The 24,293-nt window shown below is 42.0% G+C and overlaps 1 protein-coding gene across 1 annotated transcript; it reads left to right on the plus strand.

Annotated features, from left to right (window-relative positions):
* The first annotated feature begins 601 nt into the window (after window positions 1-601).
* brd8b (bromodomain containing 8b) lies at window positions 602-24,293 on the plus strand. The gene is made up of 18 exons (XM_079249605.1): window positions 602-643; window positions 1,602-1,698; window positions 2,903-2,972; window positions 3,077-3,126; window positions 3,221-3,343; window positions 5,015-5,095; window positions 5,519-5,583; window positions 6,778-6,944; window positions 8,064-8,240; window positions 10,522-10,615; window positions 11,002-11,144; window positions 14,374-14,800; window positions 14,881-14,918; window positions 14,990-15,189; window positions 15,275-15,367; window positions 15,486-15,554; window positions 18,569-18,854; window positions 23,438-24,293. The coding sequence occupies exons 1-18, from the start codon at window positions 625-627 to the stop codon at window positions 23,495-23,497; spliced, it is 2,259 nt and encodes a 752-aa protein (XP_079105731.1). The 5' UTR covers window positions 602-624; the 3' UTR covers window positions 23,498-24,293.

A 24,293-nucleotide genomic window follows, 5' to 3' on the forward strand; every position in this document is an offset into this window, starting at 1 on the left:
CCACTTCATCATGATGAGAATCTCCCGTTCCACCTCATCATGATGAGAATCTCCCGTTCCACCTCATCACCATGAGAATCCACCTCATCCCAAAGCTCATCCCAAACTCAGGTAGACTGTGGTGTGGGAGAACAATTTTATTTCCAATGCAGACTGTACTCTCAGAGTTTTTCAAAGTGACTTTATGTGTGCCTCATTCATTGTTGATTAGAAAATTATATTTTTAAAAGATGGATCTTTTTTGTTGGGCTGACTTCAATGCACACTATTTTATTCTCTTGGATTTGATATTCCACTTGTACTCCATGCCTCATTCAATTAAATAAGACACTAATTCTAACTGATTACGGTGATTTTATATTAAATGTGCAACAAAAAGAGATGTGAAATGACAGAAAAGATAATATTATACAAAAGTATTTTCATACAGATATTCAGTACATATTTATTTGGTGTATTTTAATTTCTGCTTTGGCCCGAAAAACAGTCACACAAGATATTCCACTCATAGACATCATATATGTCTATGTTTATGTCTACGATCCTTCTCTCGGAACCACATATAGTGTGTATCTCTAAAAACCGTCCGGCGGAAGTCACAATCCGGGCTTCATCACAAAAACAATGGCGAGCGGAGTCGGCAGTGAGTTTTATATATATTTATAAATAATAGTTTTACCTTCTTCTTTGGTGTAATTAGTCATTAATAGCAAACAACGTTGTTGAAAGACTTAGTAAAAACTGCATTCCGTGTATTTTAGCTGTAACTTGTAGTCTATTTGCTGCAGAAAGCGTTGTAGTGTGTGTAAATGTTTGTGTCTCATGAATGTGTCCCCCGTCTAACGTCGCTAAGCTAAAGCTTTAATTTACTATTTTTCCACTTTTTTCTACTTAAATATTCACTAATATGTTTTTACTCATGAAATGTCTCTTTCTTATGGCAAATATTATTAGTGGAATCCTGTGAAAATAGAAAATTATGTCTGTTAAAATGGAATAAGCACAAAACACGGCTAACGGTAGAAGTCGGTTTGGAAATGATTATTTTTGTTGTTGTTGTTGTTTATTTGCTCACAATAAAATAATCATGGCGATGCAGTCGTCTATAAAGTATTATTTACTTTAACAAATTCAGCCAAATAAACAAAACAAAACAAAAACAACGGTAGTCTATGTGGATACTTTAAATAATAATAATGATAAAATAATAATAGTAATAATAATATAACAACAACAATAATTATTATAATATGATAATTATAAGAATATAACAATAAGAATAATTATGACAATATAACAATAATATTAATAATAATATTGATAATAAAAGAAAGATATTGTATAAATTCTGACACAGGAAGGGGAACTTAATATTTTGTCTCGTTAACCTCGTACTCTGAAACTGTGTCATTTTACAAAAAGAAAAGGCTCCACTTTAGATTAATTGACTTTGTTCTGAGAAAAAGGTAAGTATAAATGTTTTGGGAATGTTTGACAAGCAGTTAATGTTTTTGCTCCTGTTAACTATTTGTATGCAGTTCCCCCAACAACAAGCGGACATGTAATCTATCTGATGTATTTCTGTGCTTTTTCTTTCACAGAACACAAGTTGCTGAATGTGGGGCCTACCGAGCCCTGGTCTGTCAGGGAGAAACTGTGCCTGGCCTCATCTGTGATGAGGAGTGGAGACCAAAATTGGTAAACTATAATAGACATTTTTTTATTGAGTATACTAAGCTGGTTTTATCTGTTATACATTAACAGATAAAACCAGCTTATCGGTCCCTGTATGAGCAATAAGCTGGTCATACATGTACCCTCTGTTTTATATGACAGAGCATATTTACTGCAAAGCAAGAGCAATATATGCAGTAGCTGCTATAAGAGCGCCCTGCGACGGACTGGCGAGCTGTCCAGGGTGTACCACCCTGCCTTTTGCCCAAAGACTGCTGGGATAGGCTCCAGCTTCCCCACGACCTTTAATCAGACCAAGCGGTTTGGATAATGAATGAATGTAATAAAAACACGTTAAAGCAACACTAGCATGACTTCCAGACATTAAAACTCGACTTCTGACTTGTTTTGATGGCACATTGACTATTGATTATTTATATTCCTGAAGCATCACATTACATCTACATTTTGTTCCAGCACTGTGTTTCATGCCAGCAACTGGATATTAATATACTGGAAGTTTTGAACATGCCCTGGGACTGATTCAGCAAATACTGGAGGACTTTATAAGAGGAAGAAAGGGAGAAAGTGACAGAGCAAGAGAAACGAGCATCAACACTCGGCTGATTTCTACTCACCGTAGAGAGCTTGGAGAAGAGACAGGATGCATGATGGCTGCTGAATTAGCATTTTTAGGGGGAGACATTGTAGAAAATCTGCCAAAATTCAGCAACCTTTAAGCGTTGACACAACCCCGATGATCATATCACTCCACCCAAGTTTTTTAACTCGTAATGCCTGCATTTATTTAAACAAAGGATTTGAGCAGCAGATTTTTAACTCGTACAAAAAACATGATATAAAAAAACTAAAAGTTTGGGGGAGTTTAAATATATAAAGACTTTCTGGATGGAAACATGAAACTGCAAAACTGACAAAAAAAACTTCAGAACTGGTGTATAGTTGGATGAATCAGCTCCATCTCTGCCACATCAGTCAGGTACATGTTTCCATGGCGGTGCAATTTAACCAGTTAGATCTGAACCAAATCTGGACCCGAAGCAGACCCCACAAGTCCTTTGTTTCTGTTGTGTTTGTGTTAAATCCTTAAAAAAAAAAAAAAAATCACAAGTAAGTGATTAAAAAAGTTTTTTTTAACTATGGAATTTATTTCTCAGCTTGTTCTCTTCTGTGTGTGTTTATTCTGAACATTTTCTCTGCCTTGCAGGGTGTCTGTAAGCAGAGCCATCAAGCCTTTCTCCGAGCCGGGTCGGCCCCCCGACTGGTTCTCTCAGAAGGTGAGAGAGCCACAAACCAACAAGACATTTTTACAGTTTCAGTTCCACCTGGTGCTCCTGTCATTCTACACAAACATGATTCTTCCTCTCCCTTTGCTTCTCAGCACTGTGCCTCACAATACTCTGAACTGCTGGAAGCCACAGAAGCCCCCAAGTCAGTACGACGACTGAAAAACCGCCATGTTGCTGCTTTAACCTTCTAACAGATGTAATTTGAGAATTTTGGTTTGCTTGCTGTTGTCCTCCAGGCGTAAGCGCGGTGAGAAGGGTGAGGTGGTGGAGACCATAGAAGACGTCATTGTTCGTAGGTTGACGGCTGAGAGGATAGAGGAGCTGAAAAAGCTGCTGCGAGACACACAGGAGCAGTACAGGTAGACACGTATCTGCACTGACTGGGCATGATTTCAATTCCTGTAGGACCATGAAACATCTCCAGAGAAATACTTTCATTAAAACACTTATTCTACCCGCTGAGTGTGCACGCTTTTAGCAGCTTACCCTGCAGAAACAACCAAAACAAAATAAATTTATCCCTAAGTAACCCACTCTGCTCTTATCAGTCAGCTGATCAGAGGCATCTGGGCTGATACGAGTCAGCTTATTGACAAAGCAAATGCTTTTTATCACAACGTTATGCAGAGATCAGCAGTTTCACTGGCAGACGGTTAACTACAAAGAAAACCACTAAATGATCCGGTTCAGTGACGGCTTGTATCTAAACTCCCCTCTGCTTTTTATTCTTTTATTCTTCTCTTTTTATCGTGTAAAAAGTTTTAGCGGTCGGCATGAAATATGCATGTAAATATGTTAACCAGCAGAGCCATCAAGCTTTTTCCACTTCAATGTGTTTCATATCTGCACAGCATCTTATCAGGCCTGATTACACACACATGTGTGACAACACGCCTGTTCATACATGCTTCCATGCAAACATTTACATAACATAGAAAGCAGTAGTTGTCTGGTGGCGTTTGGTTGTTTTTACATCACGACATCAGACAGGCTTTCATTTAGCCGCTGTCATTTCTTCCTATTATTTATTTTTAAGCATGTTTTCTTTGACCTTCAGAAAATGGGTCCAAACTGAGATGAAATGGACCGTTTGTGGCCACTGCTGCTGATTTGGAATATTTACTCAGCCACTGTTTGCTGCTAGCTTTGTAAACAGTCCTCTTCATCATGTTAACATTTAGACAGAAGCAGATGAAGACCACACCTCGCACCTGTTAGGTGTGTCGAAAACGCTGCAAATATGTGGGGTTTTTTTGTTTGTTTTTTTTTGTAGATTTTCCTTGAACTTTCTGGAATAAAACCTCTTATTTTGTTCTGCTGCACTTTATCAGAGTCTGTCTTTACACAGATGTTCTTCACATACCGTTCTATGATCTGAACGAGGTTAAAGGTGGATTTATACTGATGCGGCGTCTGCGTAAGGTCGGTTACTGTGTCGCCGCTACATGCTTCGTGTAGGTCTGCGTGGCCCCCATGCAGCGGGGTTACGCTGAGTACTCCCTTGTGATGGGTCAGTTTGTGATCTACATGTGGGTAAATGCAGACAAGGAACTGGAACGCGACTCCATAACTCTGCGCTCCAGTAAGAGAGCTTATTTCATCCGTATGCAGACACTGCACCAGTAAAAGTCCAGCTGCGTCATTCCTGATAGATCCATACTCCACCTCAAAGGAACTTTAGTCCATTTTTTTTTCTCAAAGTAAGCCTGAAAATATTTTCATTGGTGCGACGTGACATTTGTGCTTTACCAGTATCACATGTAGTTGTTACAGAAGTGTTAAGATAGACCTTGTGGAGAGAAACTTATTTCATTTTGACATTGCATTTTTTGAGAACACAGTAAAATTTAGTCACATGACTCCTAAATGTTTTTTTTCCATTGGTCTGATGGAAAACATGTAATGGGTTTTTTTTTTTAAGTTGAGAGTCTCATAACTGAGATTAAAAAATTCCATCTGCTTTAAAAGGAAAAATATTGAATATCTTCAGAAACGAACTTTAACTCTTCGTTCTTCTTGTTTCCTGACAGGAAACTGAAGAAGGAGGTGGACCTGATACAGATGGGTCACATGGATGTCCAGCTGAAGGATCTGTGGACAGAGATCACACTGTAAGACTCTCATCTGATCAGTAATCATTACCAGTTCAGCAGGCTGGTCCAGGGTGCAGAACATGTCATTAAAGGATAAATCCTTCAATAAAGTCCCACAGAGGACGGATAATTAAATAATTGTGGCACCAACATTCACTAAAATCCTCCTTCAAGTTCATATGAACCTGTTCACCGTTTAAGCTTCTGTCTGAAGCAACTTCTGCATATTGAAGATACGTTTTTACTCCCACAAGGCAGAAAGCTTCACAGCTTTAAATATTTACTGAGCCAAGAGTCAGAATCTAAACAGTCTGACAGAGAGTTGTCGCTGGCCGTGTAGAGGCGAGAGTTTCGCCTTGTCGTCTGCAAACTCGTCGCCTTTCAGCCACATCATCACCTTCCTCCCTTTACCATTCCTCACGTTGTTTTATTTCATTTCAGGAAGAAGAAACAAGATGAGGAGGAAGCCGAGCAGAAGAGGAAAGCAACAGAGATGGCGTACCAAGGTACGTTCTGCCTGCTTGTTCGCTAAAAAAACCCAGTTTCATCGGATTTCTCTGGGACTTAAGATGAAGTCCTGCTTGGTATTTTCCTCTGAGCACCGACTCATTTACTGTCATCCAAAGATCTACATTTATTGTTGTGTTACCATCAGTAAAAACTGCCACATGACACACAGAGCTGCACGATTCTGGATTAAATGAGAATCACGATTTATCTCCAATATAAATATTTATTGCACGTTTTACCAGCACATCAACTTTGCAACAGCTGACACTGAACATATAAACAATAAATATCTCTCTATTGTCTTCTCTTACACACACAACCTTTGAATAATTTTAACATTTTTTAAAATATTTTTCTGTGCATAAGGTGATGAGAGGTTGGTATGTTTCCGAAAATATAAACAACAGGAGGGTTGGACATGAAGCTAGAAATTTCACACAACATTCCTTTGGTTAAATTTGATATTCTGACATTTAACAATGGAGGACAAAAGTGATTTATGCAGTATGGGTCTAAAGTTATTAAAAATCTACTTTTTAAAGACATAACCTATTTCAATGGCAAAATAAAAAAAAAAAAATCAGAAAAGAGTTAGGAGGAAAATATGGTTTGAAAAGTAATTTATATTGTATATGATAATTTACTGTGTGTATTACCACTATTTATTGTTTAAGTTTCATAGTAATGTCCATTACTTTTCAGAGATCCTGTATCATGTTAGGGTGTTATTTATACGCGGGTTTTGGACCAGATACATGTTCAGCTTCTTCCAAGACCCTTTTCAAACTTAAAAAGCTCTTTTTGTTTGTTGTAATGACTATTTGTTCTGTTTTAAAGTTTATTTGTTTTAGTTTGAAATAAATTATTTAAAAAAAAAGTGTGTGTGTGTGTGTGTGTGTGTGTGTGTGTGTGTGTGAGAGTAAGAGGAAGCTTTTATGTGTGAATGTTTTTTATGTTGTTAAAGCACTTTGTGTTGCTGTGCATGAAAAGTGCTTCAGAAATAAGTTATGATTTGATAAAATAACTCAACATCTGCTATTTATTAGTTCCCATATGCAGAAAAATGGCCGTTAAGTGTCTTCAAGGCCCCTTCGATTCGCGCCTCATCCCGTCTGATGTGTGAAAGTCCATGTTGACGAAGCGTCAGGAAGTAAGAATCATCTGAACAAAGTGGGTTTATTCTGTTTCAGCCCGGCAGGCGATGAAGAACACGCCAAAACGCCTCCCCAGTGTCACCGTTCGTTCTCCGCTGGGGACCAGCCCCCCCACCATGGACTCTCAGACGGACTCCTCAGTCTCCACGCCACCCATGGAAAGTGGAGGCGTGGGCTCTGATGACACCTCCGCCCACTCAGCGGTAAGATCAGCTCTACATTTCAGACCTCTCTCACCCTGTCGGCAGAAAATCAGCGTGTTTTTTTTTCTGCTTTTTGCTTCTAAAACATCTTAAATGGCATCATTTATTTCCCTTAAGAGGAAAATTCAACTATTTTTAACTCATTTTAATTAATTCACGGCTGGATTTGATTCTGTTTCTGTTTTGAAACTGCATGTTGGTGTCCTCACCAGATCCGTTCCCCCAAACTGCAGGAAATCTCACCGGGGACTCGGATCCACCTGCCGAATCTGGTCTTTTCTTATGTCTTTTTATCATCATGATTAGTTTCTGCTGGAAGATGGAGCTTTTGCTCTGAACTCCTGGTTTCTAACACCTCAGAATCATGTAGAGGTTTTGTTTCATCACTCGCTCCATCATTAAAGCGCCTGAAAAGGAAGCAGGAGGTAATTTGCTCATCGAGCTGTAAGTTCAGTGTGTTAACAAGAGGAAGTTGTATCCTGTGTGTCCTACTTCTCTCTTTAACCACCATGAGGATGTTCATCCTATGGCTTCAGGAATAATTGATTACCTGCCTTTAAATGATCTGAGGCTCCCTGTGAGATATATAACCAAGTTATAACTTAAGAAATAAGGGAAGAGAAGCAAGTTTTAGGGTTTATTTTTATTATTAGTTTTAATTTTTACTCATTCTTCCAGCTTTATGATTATTTTTCATTTTCTGTCTCCCTCTTGTCCACATCGTCTGCAAGTCCTGATCGTTTATGGATGTTTTCAGGTGTTTACCTGCAAACGGCTCCTTTCAGCCTACAGAGAGTTTAGTATTTGTCCACCTTGGAGGGAAGTTTGTGTTCTGCATGACGATCAGGAATTTGAATATTTAAAAAAAAAAAAACAACTTCAGAACAAATTTAAGAAGATTCCTGAGAAGATGCTGCTGAAGGGACGCGTGTTGATGAGTTTGAGAACAGATGGTTCTGCTGCGTGTTTGGAAATGGATCGGTGTTCGTCGTCACCCTGAATGTCGGGTCATTTTGACCTGGTAGACTTTTCACAAAAAAATTTCATTTTTTCTGGTTTGTTTTTGTTTCTTTATGAGACCATTTCCAGCTCCTCACAGTTTCCTGCCTCCTCTCTCAGGTGGGAGTATTTCTACCTGCTGCAGACCCTCCAGGACCTAAAGACGGAGGCTTAACGGCGCTTGGAGATGACTCGCCACAGAAGAGACTGCTCACCCAGAAAGCCACGCCGCCACCGTCACCTCTTCTATCGGAGCTGCTGAAGAAAGGAAACCTGATCTCTGCCAGCCCCCGCCTGGTGAGACACGCCTCCGCCTGAATCCAGACTCACAAAGTTACAGTTTACACCAGTAAAAACACTAAGAGAGTGCATACAAGAAATGGTTGTTTCAGCCATAGACTGTATATAAAGAGATGGGCGGAGCCTCCGTGACGTCACCCGTAGGTTTCTAAAGAGCTGAATTGAAGCTTGGTGGGCGGTTCCTACCATCACCATCTTGGCAGCGTCATGCGTGTCGTCTCGCCCGGAAAATACAAATATGGGCAAAGAGGTGGAGCTGAGAGGGGGGCTGTGAGCGTCATGGTGGATGATTGACATCGAGCGAACTCTGAGCTTTCTGTAGCTAAGAGCTAACCGAGCTAACCCGGAGGTAACAGGAGCTAACCAGTTAACGGAGGAAAGCGGGCTAAAGCTAAGTCACCTTGTTAACTGGCTAAAAACCGCGGTTGTTCTACGTTCTTCTGACTTGAAGTGGGAGATTGGGTACCTGTCAATCAAAAGGACACGCCCCTAAATATGCCGAACTTCGAGTTTAAATTACTTTTAAACGGGCGAGTTAGAAAAAAAATTCACTCCCCCCACAGTTGTCATCAAGGTAAACCTGACCTAATAACCTAAAATAGATTTTTCAACCAGGTTGTAAACATGTTTATTCCTGCTGTAAACATGTTTATTTCTGCTGTAAACATGTTTATTCCTGCTGTAAACATGTTTATTTCTGCTGTAAACATGTTTATTTCTGCAGTAAACATGTTTATTCCTGCTGTAAACATGTATATTTCTGCAGTAAACATGTTTATTCCTGCTGTAAATATGTTTATTCCTGCTGTAAACATGTTTATTCCTGCTGTAAACATGTTTATTCCTGCTGTAAACATGTTTATTTCGGCTGTAAACATGTTTATTTCTGCAGTAAACATGTTTATTCCTGCTGTAAACATGTTTATTTCTGCTGTAAACATGTTTATTCCTGCTGTAAACATGTTTATTTCTGCAGTAAACATGTTTATTTCTGCAGTAAACATGTTTATTTCTGCTGTAAACATGTTTATTCCTGCTGTAAACATGTTTATTTCTGCAGTAAACATGTTTATTTCTGCAGTAAACATGTTTATTTCTGCTGTAAACATGTTTATTTCTGCTGTAAACATGTTTATTCCTGCTGTAAACATGTTTATTTCTGCAGTAAACATGTTTATTTCTGCAGTAAACATGTTTATTTCTGCAGTAAACATGTTTATTTCTGCTGTAAACATGTTTATTTCTGCTGTAAACATGTTTATTCCTGCTGTAAACATGTTTATTTCTGCAGTAAACATGTTTATTTCTGCTGTAAACATGTTTATTTCTGCTGTAAACATGTTTATTCCTGCTGTAAACATGTTTATTTCTGCAGTAAACATGTTTATTTCTGCAGTAAACATGTTTATTTCTGCAGTAAACATGTTTATTTCTGCAGTAAACATGTTTATTCCTGCTGTAAACATGTTTATTCCTGCTGTAAACATGTTTATTTCTGCAGTAAACATGTTTATTTCTGCTGTAAACATGTTTATTCCTGCTGTAAACATGTTTATTTCTGCTGTAAACATGTTTATTTCTGCTGTAAACATGTTTATTCCTGCTGTAAACATGTTTATTCCTGCTGTAAACATGTTTATTTCGGCTGTAAACATGTTTATTCCTGCTGTAAACATGTTTATTTCTGCTGTAAACATGTTTATTTCTGCTGTAAACATGTTTATTCCTGCTGTAAACATGTTTATTTCTGCAGTAAACATGTTTATTCCTGCTGTAAACATGTTTATTTCTGCTGTAAACATGTTTATTTCTGCTGTAAACATGTTTATTCCTGCTGTAAACATGTTTATTTCTGCAGTAAACATGTTTATTTCTGCAGTAAACATGTTTATTCCTGCTGTAAACATGTTTATTTCTGCTGTAAACATGTTTATTTCTGCATTGACGTTGATCTTTTTAACATGGGAGTCTATGGGGATTTGCTCTGTTTTGCAGCCCCTAGTGGATGAAGGGGGAACTGCAGTTTTATGCACTTCCGTATAGGCTTCACTTTTAACCGCTGGAGGCTCCCTCCGTCTTTCATATACAGTCTATGGTTTCAGCTGATGGTTTGGATCAGCGTCTTCCAGCTTTCGGTTGTGAGCATATCGATGCTTGTTCGAATGTTAACACTCTTCTATTCGTTCACCTTGAAGTTGCAGCACATCTTAACGCCAGTTTTCCACTTTCAGTGATCATTTCCAGACCGTCTCTGATTTCTTCTGCTTTTCCGAGTCAGGTTGCAGAGACGGAGACTCCTGGAACATTAACTAACGGTGTTCAGACTGCAACAGCGGCTACGACTTTGGCACCAGCTCACAATATCATTACAGGTAAACTTAACTTCAATTATTATTGACACGTTTCAATTTGTATTAATTTATGTTAAAATTCAGCTTCTTATTTGTTTCAGAAGCTCAGTTTTGGGCTACTATTGTAAGGTTTTAGATACATCATTTGGCCTCGGTGCATCACATCATCTGTCTGTCCGGTCTCCCCTGGCTGTGAAGTGGTCAAACACGAGTCTGAGTTAATGATAGAGGTGTTGTTCGCCTCTTTTACAGCCTCGCTTTGTGCATGCACCAGAAGGTCTGTGGTCATTAGGATGCCGTGGATCTCTTTCTGTCTGTAAAGACATGTGCCTCTCTTTCCCCTTCACTTCCTGTCGTTTTTCTGCTGTTGACTTCGGCATGATTTCTGCATCTGCTTGTGTTTGCAGAGGGTGACGCAGAAGCTGCGGCGAAGGCGGAGCTCGGTGAGGAGACGGGATTAGTGGAGGAAGACCTTGTGGCCGTGTCTTACATGGGAGATGAGCTGGACCTGGAGACTGTGGGAGACATTATCGCCATCATAGAGGAGAAGGTGTGTAAAGTGTTTTCTTCTTCACCACCACAAATCTGTGCTTTTAGGAGCTTTTACTGCTGGTTTCCCTCTCTGTCTCTGAACAAGCCTCCTGTCTAGAGCCAAAAAAATAACCTGTAAAACAGAAATCTTTCCATTGATCTGTTCAATTCAATTCAACTTTATTTATGTAGCGTCAAATCACAGCAATGGCAGAAAAAAAACATCATGAAAGCCAATTCATAACAGCCGATATAAGGAAACCAACAGATTGAGTTGGAGGGTCCAACTCAATCTCCCATCCTGAGCAAGCAGACGGTGACGGTGGGAAGGAAAAAAACTCCCTTTTAACAGGAAGGATTATATCAAATATGTTCAAATATCATCCGTCCACCACATGATAGACACGTTCCCTCAGGAGATAACGAGCTCAGGAGGACGAAATAAAACGGAATCTGGAATAAAATAAAACAGATTTTATAAAGCTCTACAATGAAAGAGGGGAATTTTTACTACATTTATATTTGCCTGAAGTTCTTATTTATATTGATTGGCCTTTACTCAGTCAGTCCTTCACCTTCTTGTTCACTTATGTGTTAGAATAATATTTAAGATTATTGATGCGAGTCTTCATCCACATATCTAATAAATATGGTGGGAGACAAAAAAGTCTATTGACATAAAAATTGGGAGTTTTTTTTTTTTTTTTAACCATTTTAAAATGTTTTTTTTTTCTTTTTTTTAATTATAATAAGAAAATCATTATTTTTGCCTTTTTTTTCCCCCAAATGTAAATGTTTATAAGTTTAGATGCCAGATGGAGAAGAAGTTACGACTTTTCTCCAGCAGGGGGCGAAACAGAAGACGGAGAATGGTAGAAACGTGCAGAAATAAATCCTCTGTCACATTTTAAGTCAATAGTTTACACACATTTTGGATTTTTAGCTTTGAAGGAAGAGCAGAGCTGGACATGTGGAAAGCTGTTTATAAACTCTGTAAAGCACACGTGGCGTACTGCGGTAACACGACTAACGTTACCGCCCACCTAGCAAGACGCCATCCTGAGCTAAATGCAGAGCTAACAGCCAAACGTAGCGCAGCAGGAGGACAACAGACACTCAAACCAGAACTTTTCTATGCAGCTCAAGTTTCTGGAACAGGAGTAGAAGTTCACACAGCTGCTTCAGATGTTCTGCTGCTTAAAAAATGCTGATTTATTTTATTTGTAAAATCTGGTTTGTGGTACAGGCTGTAAACTTGGTCATCATGCAGCTTTTTCACTGGTCGGCTGTTTAAAAAGCAAAATAAAAATCATCAATACCGATATTTAAATCAAATCTGCGCCAAAAAACGTTAAAAATCTAATCGAGAGAAAAGAATATCGTCCCAGCCCTACGAATAAACAAGCTTCTATTCTTTCTCCTGTGTCTCACACTGCAAAAACTAAAATCTAAGTAAGATAAAAAATCTTAAACTGAGTACACATATGCTTATTTTTTTTAAAGGTAAGATAATTCTTAGTTTTTATGCCAGAGAATTCCTCATGTTTAAAGAGTATTTTTACTTGATCAAGTCTTGACAAGCCAGATTTTCTTGTTCTGTTGGCAGATAATTTATCTCATTTTAAGCAACATTTACCTAAATTTAGTATATTTTTTCTTGTTTTTTTAAGGCTGAGTTTTTGCAGTGCAGCAACCTTGTCTGGTATCTTCATCTTTGTGCGTTCAGCAGTTTGACGTCTCTTTGTTGTCCCAGTAAGGTGGAATGAGGCCTCACATCCTTCCATCTCTGCCTCGAAGGATCTCAATGTTCTTTCTCTGCATTTACTTTTCTTTTTATATTTAACAACATTCATATACATTTAACTTGTTTTGTTTGGGAAAAGGGTAAATTTAAAGGTTTTATTCATAAATAACCATGTTTACATGGACACATGTATTCAGAATAAAAGCCAGATCGGAGTAAAAATGTTTCATATAAACGTACGGATGAGAAGATTCTGATCCCATCACGCGTTTTATCCCCATCGAGAGGGCGGGGTTTAGCTGATTTTTGTTCTGTCCTGCGTGGGAACGCATTACATCAGGGCTACTCAATTAGATGTTCAGGTGGGCCAGATTTTCAAATAAAAGAAATTATCAGAGCCAGTAAATAAAGTAAGGTAAAATAAGTCCGTAAAAATAAATAAATTAATTTAAAAAAAAAAGTAGTTTATTAAAATTTCTACTTTAAATTTAGTCCCACGTGACAAGGAAGGGCAAATGCACAAAATAAAATAATGAAAATTCCAGTCAGAACCTGTTTTTCTCCTAACTTTGAACATAAAATGTTCATATCAAACTAAACTTCTCCATGTTACGCCTCCTCACATTATAATCTTTACACACCGCCACACACTCATCGCTTATAAACACATCGGTTTGGAGCTCGAATGTGACGGAAAAATAAACAAATACTTATCAGTCCAGGCGGGGTTAAAACTGCGGTTTTCGTTGTCAATTTAGCATTTTGGGACAGAGAGCGACATGCTAGCTAGCGCTTCTCTTACAACTTCAAACCACAACAACACGCTGGGGTTGATGTTGCTAGGCAACCAAGAGTTGCATTCATGGTCTGCACAACTGTAGGATTGTAGGCTACTTAATCAGCGAAGGAATGACTGAAGTTTCTTGATTAATATCTTTATTCTTTTACATAAGCTGGGCCACATAGAGGTTGGTTCTGGGCCGCATGTGGCCCGCGGGTCGCCGTTTGAAGAGCCCTGCATTACATCATGAGTAAGGCTGGTATCGCTCTGGTCATTTCACTCCACAAAGGTTTTTGGAGAAAAACTTGACAATACATGTTTTAGAAGACGGAGCGAGACCAAAACGCAACTAATCCGTGTTCGATATAAATAAACTGCTGGAGATTTTAAAAGAATATAAAATTATTAAAGGCTTGGATCTGACGGAAGTAAACACACACACACACACACACACACACACACACACACACACAGTGTGTTAGTTTACACAGTTTATTCTTCTTCTGCCGTTTCTAAGTCAGACAGCGCTGCAGTTCTGTACATGTCATAAAGATTTATTCTGTTGAAACATGCGATGCGTGTAAACACACATCATGATCAGAAAAACAGTACGGGTCTAAACATGGCTGCTGACCAGTATGAAAGACCAGTAAGTCATGGTGGAGTAAACGTGTCTTTTTACAGCTTGTACTGATTCACCTCTTGCGTCCGTCCTTCCTCCAGGTGGACGACTCTGTGGAGGCTTTAGATGCCGCTGCCGTGGAAGCTGCTCTCTCTCTCTGCGAAGAAGCAGTTTCAGAAGGACACGCTCTTCCCGGCCCCTGGGAAACCCAGGATCTGAAGCCATCAGATCCCGCTCCCATCGTCCAGGACTCTAAGTCCACTCAGGAACCTCAGGACATGGCGCCGACCCCTGCCGGCCCGGAGACACAAAGCCAGCCAGACGCCAAAAGAGAAGCGCTGTTTAAGGGAAACTGCGACGGATCTGAGGTGGCGGGAAGCGACGTTGCCTCTTCTGTTGCCCATGGCAACGGCGCAACAGGAGGTGAAGTTACAGAGGAGGGAAGTGCTGGGAAGGAGGCCACAGACGCGGCGGTGAAGAGCGAGAGCGAAGAGTGGAGTCAGCCTGAACCCAACCCGCCCTGCCTCGGTGGGTGGCGCACACGTCTACAACATAACAACACACACACCTGCTTGTCTGACGCGCCGTGTGTGTGTTTACTTCCACAGATTCGGAGGACAGCTCCGTGTCTGGGAAAGAGTCCAAGGTGACGCACAAACACAACTCGACACGGTGACCACATTTACTGGGAATGAACTTTGAATTTTACTCCTCCAGGAGGTAAAAGAAGAGGAGGCGGGGAGCGAGGGCGACCCAGAGGAAGGCATGGAGCTGAAGGAGGACTGTGGGGAGGGCGAGGGTCCTTATCTATCAGAGGTGGAGCGTGCAGCGAGCGAGAGCGAGGACGGCTACGGCCCGCCGTCCCAACGCTACACTGCTGATTCGCTGGCCAGCAGCCCCGCCTCTTCCTCGCAGCTGTAAGTGTCCACGCCGTCGCGCTTGCACCTCACGCCTCCACCTCTCTCATCTGTCTCCACCTTCTGCTCCGTTCCTCTCCATCAGCTCCACATGCGGAGAAGACCAGGAGGCGGTGCAGGCGCAGAAGATCTGGAAGAAGGCCATCATGCTGGTTTGGAGAGCTGCAGCCAATCACAGGTGGCGTTTCCGTCGCTGCAGCTGCCGATCAGCTGAAAGTCGAAACGTCATTTCATTCGGTTTTGTCTGAAACTTGGAGGCTGCTTCCTCTGTAACGACGACCTTCTGTCCCCCGCAGGTATGCCAGTGTTTTCCTGCAGCCTGTGTCCGACGACATCGCCCCTGGTTACCACAGCATTGTCCACAGGTCACACAACACACACACACACACACATTTGAGTTATCACACTAAAATAACAGATGCAGTTAATGTATTTTATTTCCTACCTGATGAGTAATTCTTCCCCCCAGCAGCAGAAGCTACATGGCTATCCGCTAGCTTTGTATATAGTATTTTGCTCGTCTGCTTGTTTTTTTAGATTTTTTAACTCGTAGTGGATTTTAGTTATATTTTTATTTTTATTATTATTATTTAATACCTCTTTGCACTATCTACTTTGTTTGCACGTTTCATTACTATTCGCACCTTCCTTGTTGTTTCTGAGAGCCTATGTAACAGTGAATTTCTCCACTGTGAGATAAATAAAGTCTTATCTTATCTTAGCTTCCTGATAGCAGCTCGGACCTTTTAGTGCAGGGGTGTTAAACTCCAGTCCTGGAGGGCCGGTATCCTGCAGGTTTTTGTTGTTTCCCTCTACCAACGCAGCCGATTCGAATCAAATGCATCCAGCAGCTTCTTGTCTTTAGTTTTGGTCAGGTGTGTTGGAGCAGGGAGACAAAAAAAACCTTCAGGATAGCGACACCTGTGCTTTAGGGGGACGGACTTCTGGTCCGTCTGCCTAAAGTTTCCAGGAAGCATCGCAACCTTTAGCTTCCTGCTTTACTTTACAGCTGCGTTTCTGCCCTTTAATTATTATAAAAACATAATTGTGTTTGAATTAGGGCTGCAACGATTACTCGAGTAACTCGAGTACAAAAAATGATCGAGGCAAATTATCTGCCTCGAGGCTCCGTTTAATTAACTTCACGTGATGATATATTTTAATTTATGCATCGTCTCAGACCACTGCGCTGTTCGGAGGGACAACGTCTCTGCTTCAGTAAACATATAAAACATCTAAACATGTATAAAATACATAAAAACAGAACCTGTGGCCTACGGTGTGTCTGTAATTAAGTAAGTAAGTAAGTAAGTAAAGTTTATTTATAAAGCACTTTTCACAGATAAAATCACAAAGTGCTGTACATAAAAATGGGTACAATAACACAATCAACAAACAGTCATACTGTACAGTATGACTGTTTCACCCGGACTGATGACGGACATTTCCAACAGCAGCGCTTTGCTTTCTGTCTGAAGATCCTCCTTGCTTTGGTCTCTAATGGCAGAGAATGAAGAAGAGGGGAGGAAAAGACCGAAAAAGTTGCAAGTGTGGGACCATTTCACACTGAAAAGGGCAGAAAACGTAGTGCAGTGTGTGCGCTGTAAAGCAGGTCTCAATGTTGCAGCAGCTGGAAGGAAACCCCCCCACTTCACCGCTCCAGGAGGATTTATATCAACAGCAGCGGCTGTTAAAATGTACAGTGTTATAACCTGTGGTATGAGTCAGCAGTGACGAGGCATGGCGAGGTGTAACCCATCCCTCGCCATGCCTGTCTGTCTCTCCTGCACACACGCAGAGTCAAAGCGCATGTTTCAGTCAGCGTGTGACGGCAGGCGGAGCCTCTGATCCTGCAGTAATCGACAGAGTACCCGATTCCAGAAGTACTCGATAGTTGCAGCTCTAGGTTGAATATTTAGGAAGATAAACCTATTAAACAGTAAATCGGCCCATGACCGAGTGGTCACGTGGGTTTGTCTTCCTTCATAGCCTCAGCAAACAGAACTTTAATGGTATTTCTGCATGGTGAGGTGGAGCGTTGTCTGTCTGTCCTGCAGAAGGAAGCGAAGCAGAAAGTGCGAAATAAGAAACTGGACAGGTTTAACAGAAGCCAACCTAAAGGGTCAGACCATCACTTCACCACCAGCTTGCTGATGTGGCAGCCTTGTTGGACCTCCATCCATCCTGACCTAATCCTAATCGGATTTTAATCTCAACTACGATCTGGGTTTCCAACGATGATAAAAGTAAAAGGGTGTGATTATTTTTCTCTCTGCAGTTTCCTCTCCTGCTGTCTTCAGCTGCTAATCGAGCGTCTCTGGCGTTGCAGCGCTGTGCTGTAAACTCCTCCCACAGCCGCTTTGCTTTCATTCAGACACTGTTGCCAACTTGGAGACTTTCTTGCTAAATCTGGACTTTTTTTGTTAAAAGCGACAAATCTAGCAGCTTTTACTGGAGTTATTAGAGACTTTTCTGGTGTTTTGGCGACTGACTTGAAGGCACATATTGTTCTGCAGTTACTGTAAGGAAGGAGCAGCGGGAGCCTCTCCCGTCCTAAAGCACTCCCAGGCGGCCAGTCTCAGTCGGCTCCGGCTGCAGGTCAATGTAGAATAACTGCAGTAGGTTGTGGAAGTTCACCTAAACATAGTTTATACCATTGTCAGCGACAACTGGCTGCTTTATTTTCCTATACATAGTTCGGCCAGTTAAACACTGTAATATCCCTCCGTTACGGGCGTTACCATAGCAACGCGTTAACCAGCTGGTTCAGATCAGCCGTCTTTTAACAGGTGAATGAGAGAAACGCGCTGCAGCCTGACAGCGGTTGTTTGGTATAAAACGTACATCCAGGCCAACATAAAATAGTTCCTAAATAAGCGGTAAAAGCGGATTAAACAACTCGGAACCGTCCATTAGACGGTTATAATGCACGACACGGAGTCCAGAACACCACGACGCGCAGCGTTGTTTAAAAATACTGGATAATTGTGTTAAATAATCGAGATCTCAGTTTCAGTCAAAATAATTGAGCTTATAATTTTTGTCATAATCGAGCAGCTCTACTTCATTCGTGAATAAAACTGTGAAGATGAGTTTACTTGTATCTCTGAACACACTGCATTGGTTAAAGGCTGAAATGCGACTTCATGCACACCTGGAGAGGATCTGCAGCCGCTCCACATACCTGGTTCTGCTCATCAGCGGCTCTTTCAGAGAACGTTGAGCTGAAACTTCACATGCAGAATCATCTGGAACACATGTTTTTATTAATCATACATCATCGTTTGCTTCTGCAGCTGATCAGTCTGATGAAGATGAGTGTTTATAGATGCAGAATGAAACAAACTGTTCTCCCTCTGCTCCTCCCGTCCCGCTGCAGGCCGATGGACCTGTCGGCCATAAAGAAGAACATCGAGTCCGGCGTGATCCGCACCACGGCCGAGTTCCAGCGCGACATCATGCTGATGTTTCAGAACGCCGTCATGTACAACTCGTCGGACCACGACGTGTACCACATGGCGCTGGAGATGCAGCGCGACGTCCTGGAGCACGTCCAGCAGTTCCTGGCCACCCAGCTCATCATGCAGACCTCAGAGAGCGCCATCTCTGCTAAGAGCCTCCGCGGCAGGGAGGGCAGCCGTAAACCAGGAGAGCCGGCTGAGAAGGTGAGTTGTAGAGCAGGAGGGGCGCAGAAGTTCTGCTGGGAGCTGTAAAAGTTGTCTAAAGATGGGATGAACTCGAGATACATGTTGCTGACTCGATACTTTCTGTTTATGAGGTTTTATGGTTCTGATTCGTACTGCGAGCTCCAGATTCACTCCGCTGTTGGGCTTGTGTCTGCAGACATCCAGAAGGATGCAGGGACACTCCGACACAGACAGAACCTGAAGCTGGTTTTATGGAACAGGGCAGGAGTTACCGCAGCGCGTCTCGTTTTCTTGGCGAGGACGCTTGAAAAGGAACAAAGCTGCCATTTTCCTGCTCCAGTCTTTTCTTTAACACGGTTGTTTTCATCTGGATGCCGTTGTTTTGTTTTACAGCTTCTCTGTTCTAAAGAACTGAACATTTCCCTTCCCATCTTTATTTTCATTATTCGTGTTATAAGTCTGTTTTTAAATTAAGGAAATGTTGACATTAGTGAGTTTTACCGTTTTAAGTATCTTAAGTATTAAAATACAAAATGGCACCGATATCTAAAGAGAAACTGTTGTCGTGACAACCGTAGATGCTGCTTCTGTGGAAGAACTAAGGCCTGCACTACAAAGCCGCTAACTTTCTGTACTCCAGCGCTGGTTTACCGGGGTCGCCATGGTAACTTAAGCTCTAGTACTCCCGTTCTAGAGACCATGGGTGGCGGACGTGATGGGGGACGTCGTGCGGCTTGTTCTCAACTATAGATCGTATATGAAAGATGGACGGAGCCTTCAGGGGTTAAAAGTGAAGCCTATGATGAAGTGCAAAAAGCTGCAGTTCCTCCTTCATCCACTAGGGGCTGCAAAACAGAGCAAATCCCCATAGACTCCCATGTTAAAAAGACCAACTTCACAGCAGGAATAAACATGTTTACAGCAGAAAGAAACAGGTTTACAGCAGGAATAAACATGTTTACAGCAGAAATAAACATGTTTACAGCAGGAATAAACATGTTTACAGCAGGAATAAACATGTTTACAGCAGGAATAAACATGTTTACAGCAGAAATAAACATGTTTACAGCCTGGTTCAAAAATCCATTTTAGGTTTAATAGGTCAGCTTTACCTTGATGACAACTGTGTACATTTTTTTCTAACTCGCCCGTTTAAAAGCAATTTAATCTTGAAGTTCGGCATATTTAGGCGGCGTGTCCTTTTGATTGACAGGTACCTGATCTCCCGCTTCAAGTCAGAAGAATGTAGAACAACCGCGGTTTTTAGCCGGTTAACAACGTGACTTAGCTTTAGCCCGCTTTCCTCCGTTAGCTGGTTAACTCCTGTTATCTCCGGGTTAGTTCGGTTAGCTCTTATCTACAGAAAGCTCAGAGTTTGCTCGATGTCAATCATCCACCATGACGCTCACAGCCCCCCTCTCAGCTCCACCTCTTTGCCCATATTTGTATTTTCCAGGCGAGACGACACGCATGCCCCTGCCAAGATGGCGACGGTAGGAACCGCCCACCGAGCTTCAATTCAGCTCTTTAGAAACCTACAGGTGACGTCACAGAGGCTCCGCCCATCTTTTATATACAGTCTATGGTTTCAACGCATCAGACAATCAGAACTTTCTTCTCGCGGGGCTCCTAGAAGTACCGTGTGATTGGTTGGAGATTTGAGGTGGGCGTGGTTAACAGGGAAACTGAAGTGGACAATTTCCACTTACGTTTTTTTAATTGATGCAGATTAAACGGATAAAACCCCCTCAACCAATCAGCTCTTTTGCAATTTGACGGCCATTTCTGTCTACGTTGGCGTGCGGATCATTAGAGGAACGCTTAGGAGAGAAAGTTTGTTGGGATGGATCGATCCTTCTGATGATGAAATAAAAGCTCGTCTCCGACGGCTTTGAAGGATTTTTTTTGTTCTTGACTTTTTGCAGAACAGCAGATGAATGAATTCATCGAACGCACAACTACTTGTGTCGTCGCGGTGACGAAATAATGTTCCAACACAAAACGCACTCATGCAAGACGACGGGAACATAAAGGCAGAGGACAGCTTGTTCCATCCTCCACTAGAAGCAAGAACTTTGTTCTTGTTCTCGAGGCTCCGAGAAGAAAATGACGTCATTTTGTTCTCGCGGACGTGTTTGAAGACAGTTCTCGACACATCAGGCTGCAGAACTTTTTTCTTGCGGGGCTCCCAGAAGTATCGTGTGATTGGTCAGACATGTGAGGTGGGCGTGGTTAACACGGAGAAAGCATGAAGCGGAGTTGCTGCTTCCTGTTTTTACTGTTGCAGGTAAAACGGATCGTTTTGATAAAACAGCTGATCGAGGTGCTGAGAAAGTACCAACATTTTTACATGTGGCATTAAAACACTCGGACCCAGCCGCGTGCACGCCCCGCCGCTTGCACGCCCCGCTGCGGACATTGTTGCTCGTTAAATATGAAACTAGAAACTCGGAGAGCGGAAACCTCCGCCAAGCACAATGTTAAAGAATCCTGTTAAAACATTCCTGGATCCAAACGGTGATCCGGATCACCACCAGAATTTAATCACTTCTTCCTTTTCACATTTCCAACAACTCTTGAAATGTTTATAAAAATCTGTCCGTATCCTTTTGAGTTATCTTGAGCACAAAGATGGCGGGAAAATCATAACCTGGTGGAGGTAACAACCGGGTTCATGGCACATAAAGCAGACATCGCCCCCCGCAGTGACCCCTCCCCGCTGCAGACCTGCTTCTCCTGGAGGATGGATGGACCTGACAAACAAGAAGTTTTTTCTTGCTCTTGCAGCCCTGAAAGCAAGAACTCAGTTCTGGCTTCTCGTGGAGGATGGAACAAGCTTAAAGGAGGGAGGTGAGGAAGTTCTGCGTGAAACATCTGGACTGAATCGATCGGAGACCCGTCGGTTTGTTTTGTCCGATTAATTCATTTTTCATGATGTCACAAGTTTAGCGTCAACAGTCAGCGTTCCTTCCTGGCTGTTGCTATGGTAACAGCATCGCTTTCAGCACGGATGATGTTTAAGTTCTTCTCATTCATTAGGAATGACTGTCTGCTCGTCTGCGGTGAAGTCGCTGCGATGTAGAGCGTCTCCATGTCTGTGATTGGTCAGGCGCCATAAACTCCGCCCCTTTTCTTTTTATGTGAGCGTGCTCTGATCAGGATGGGACATTCCTGGGTTGAATTACCAAGTTGATAACCAGCTTCGTAGAACCGCTCATCCAGATCTGGTCCGGGTTGGTTGACCCGGTAACGGAGAGGTCCTGGTTGTGTTCATCAGGCTTCCTGTTTCAGACCTCGGACGTCTGGTCCAGACTCATCCTGGATGTTTTCCTCCGTAACAAACAGCTTCCCGCCTCCGGCTCACGTCCTGTCAGCCTGAATTTATTCAGTTTAACTTTACGTAACGTATAAACGTAGATCTCCATTACTGGTTTCAGTTTTGTTGCTCAGTAGAGATCAGAAAGGTCCCGGCAGGAAATATTACCTTCTTCTTTATTTATTTTCTATATTTCTTTTATTTATTTCCATTTTTTATGTTGTTTTTCTTTACAGAATATATTTTACAAATACCTCTTCAGATATGCTGAGTTTTTTCTGTTTGTTGTTGCTGATACGACCAGATTCTGCAGCTCATGAAGGACCGTCCTCTGAATCAGGATCTTTTCATGCCATCGATGGTAGAAGTCCCTGTTTGTGCTTGTTTGTGTGTTTTCTCTGTTTTTCAGTCTGAAAATGTCTGCTCTCCTCCTGAAAGCACATTGCTTGGTGCTTTGATGCTGTAAACATGCGTGTCTTCCTGCGTCCCGACCTTAACGGACGCCTGTCTCTCAACCCGGACTCGTATGAAACTTTCTCACGCTCGTGTCTTCTCTCCTCTTCTCTTTCTCACTCCGATGTCTGTCCTCCTACAGGACAGTGTCCCAATGGCTTCTCCTGCTTTCCTTCTCTCTCTCTTTGTAAGTATTCAGGTTCTCCCTCAGATTTCACCAGAACCAGGCCTCGTTTCCGCACACGCCTGCCTCCAGGCGAACATCACACACACCCATAGCCTCAGTCACAATCTGCACCCCCGCTCTGTCTGCATCTTTTAGTTTATGACACTGGAATAAACGGAGATCAGAGCTGGTTTTCTGTAGGGACACCGTCAGGGTCACAAGATGTTTTTATTGGAACTTTAAAGAGTCAAACATTGTTTATTCTCAATGTTTTCACCTCACACACACACACACACACACACACACACACACACACACACACACACATACAGGCTCCAGTAACCTTCATCACCCCAGCTTCTGTTGCCCTTGGTTACCATGCTGGTTCCCTGTGTTTTCTTTTTGTTCATGTGCGGTCGTCCATGCCTCTGCATGTTCTAATTTCTTTTCTCCTTCTTTCCTTTTAATCATCGTTTTTGTTGTTTTTTCTCGCTGTTCTTCATGTGAGGAGGAAGCCCTCTGAGGTGGACTGTGCTGTGTTGTTGTTCGGATCATGTGAGCCGAAGGGCGGTGGGGGGGGGGCTCGCTACAGTGATCAGCTCACTTCTGACCTCACCACCCTCACGCTGTCTTGTTTGTGGCTGTTTCTCTCCGTGTTTGCTGCAGGATGGAGGCACCAGAGGCCGGCGCAGCGCCATGGAGGCTGACCTCAAAATGAAGAAGTAGACGCGGCTTTTTTTGTTTTTAGGGACACAAAAACACTCCTGATTATGATGGAAGTTGGAGCTTTTTGCTGGTTTCTTTGGATGTTATCTGGAGACGTGAAGTCTCCGTGTGCCTGGTGTGTGTGTGTGTGTGTGTGTGTGTGTGTGTGTGTGTGTGTGTGTGTGTGTGTGTGTGTGTGTGTGTGTGTAGATGCAGGCTGTTCATGCTGGTTTTTTTACTCCAAGTGTCATTAAACCAGCGACGTTTGTCGTTTCACCACCTGCAGCGAGATCTTTACGGAAAGGACACTTTTCACCAGCAACTGTTTGTTTGCAAACAAACAACAAAGAGCAGGACGAGTCGTGCTCAGTAGTCCATGTTGAAGAGTGTGTTTGTTCATTTATGCCGTCTGTTTAGTGCAACAAGCTGCCCAGCTGACAAACCGTAAACACACCTGACTGAATTATAATCTAATCTGCTCCTTCTACTTTTCATTTCTCTGCTTCGGCTAAAGCGTGAAGCTTTCATTTGTCTCAGTTCAGAAACCTCCAGATCTGAGTCGGCCTTGTTCATCACGGTGCAGCTGGAAAGCATCATGTTGGCTTAACATGGGCACAGTTTGGTTCCATCCCCACTTGTCACTTGGGGTGTGTGTGGGTGTGTGTGTTCAGTGTAAAAGGTATATAAGAATAAGAAGAAGTCTTAGTGTCTTAGATGGGAGTACAAATGGTTTTTGTACCTGAGAAGGATCCTTCAGTAGTTTGGGTAGCTGGTGTTTCATGTTTTCTTGCTGTACATTTGTTAAATAAAGATTTGA

Source organism: Telmatherina bonti (assembly GCF_933228915.1).
Source record: "Telmatherina bonti genome assembly, chromosome: 12".
In the NCBI taxonomy this organism is placed as follows: domain Eukaryota; kingdom Metazoa; phylum Chordata; class Actinopteri; order Atheriniformes; family Telmatherinidae; genus Telmatherina; species Telmatherina bonti.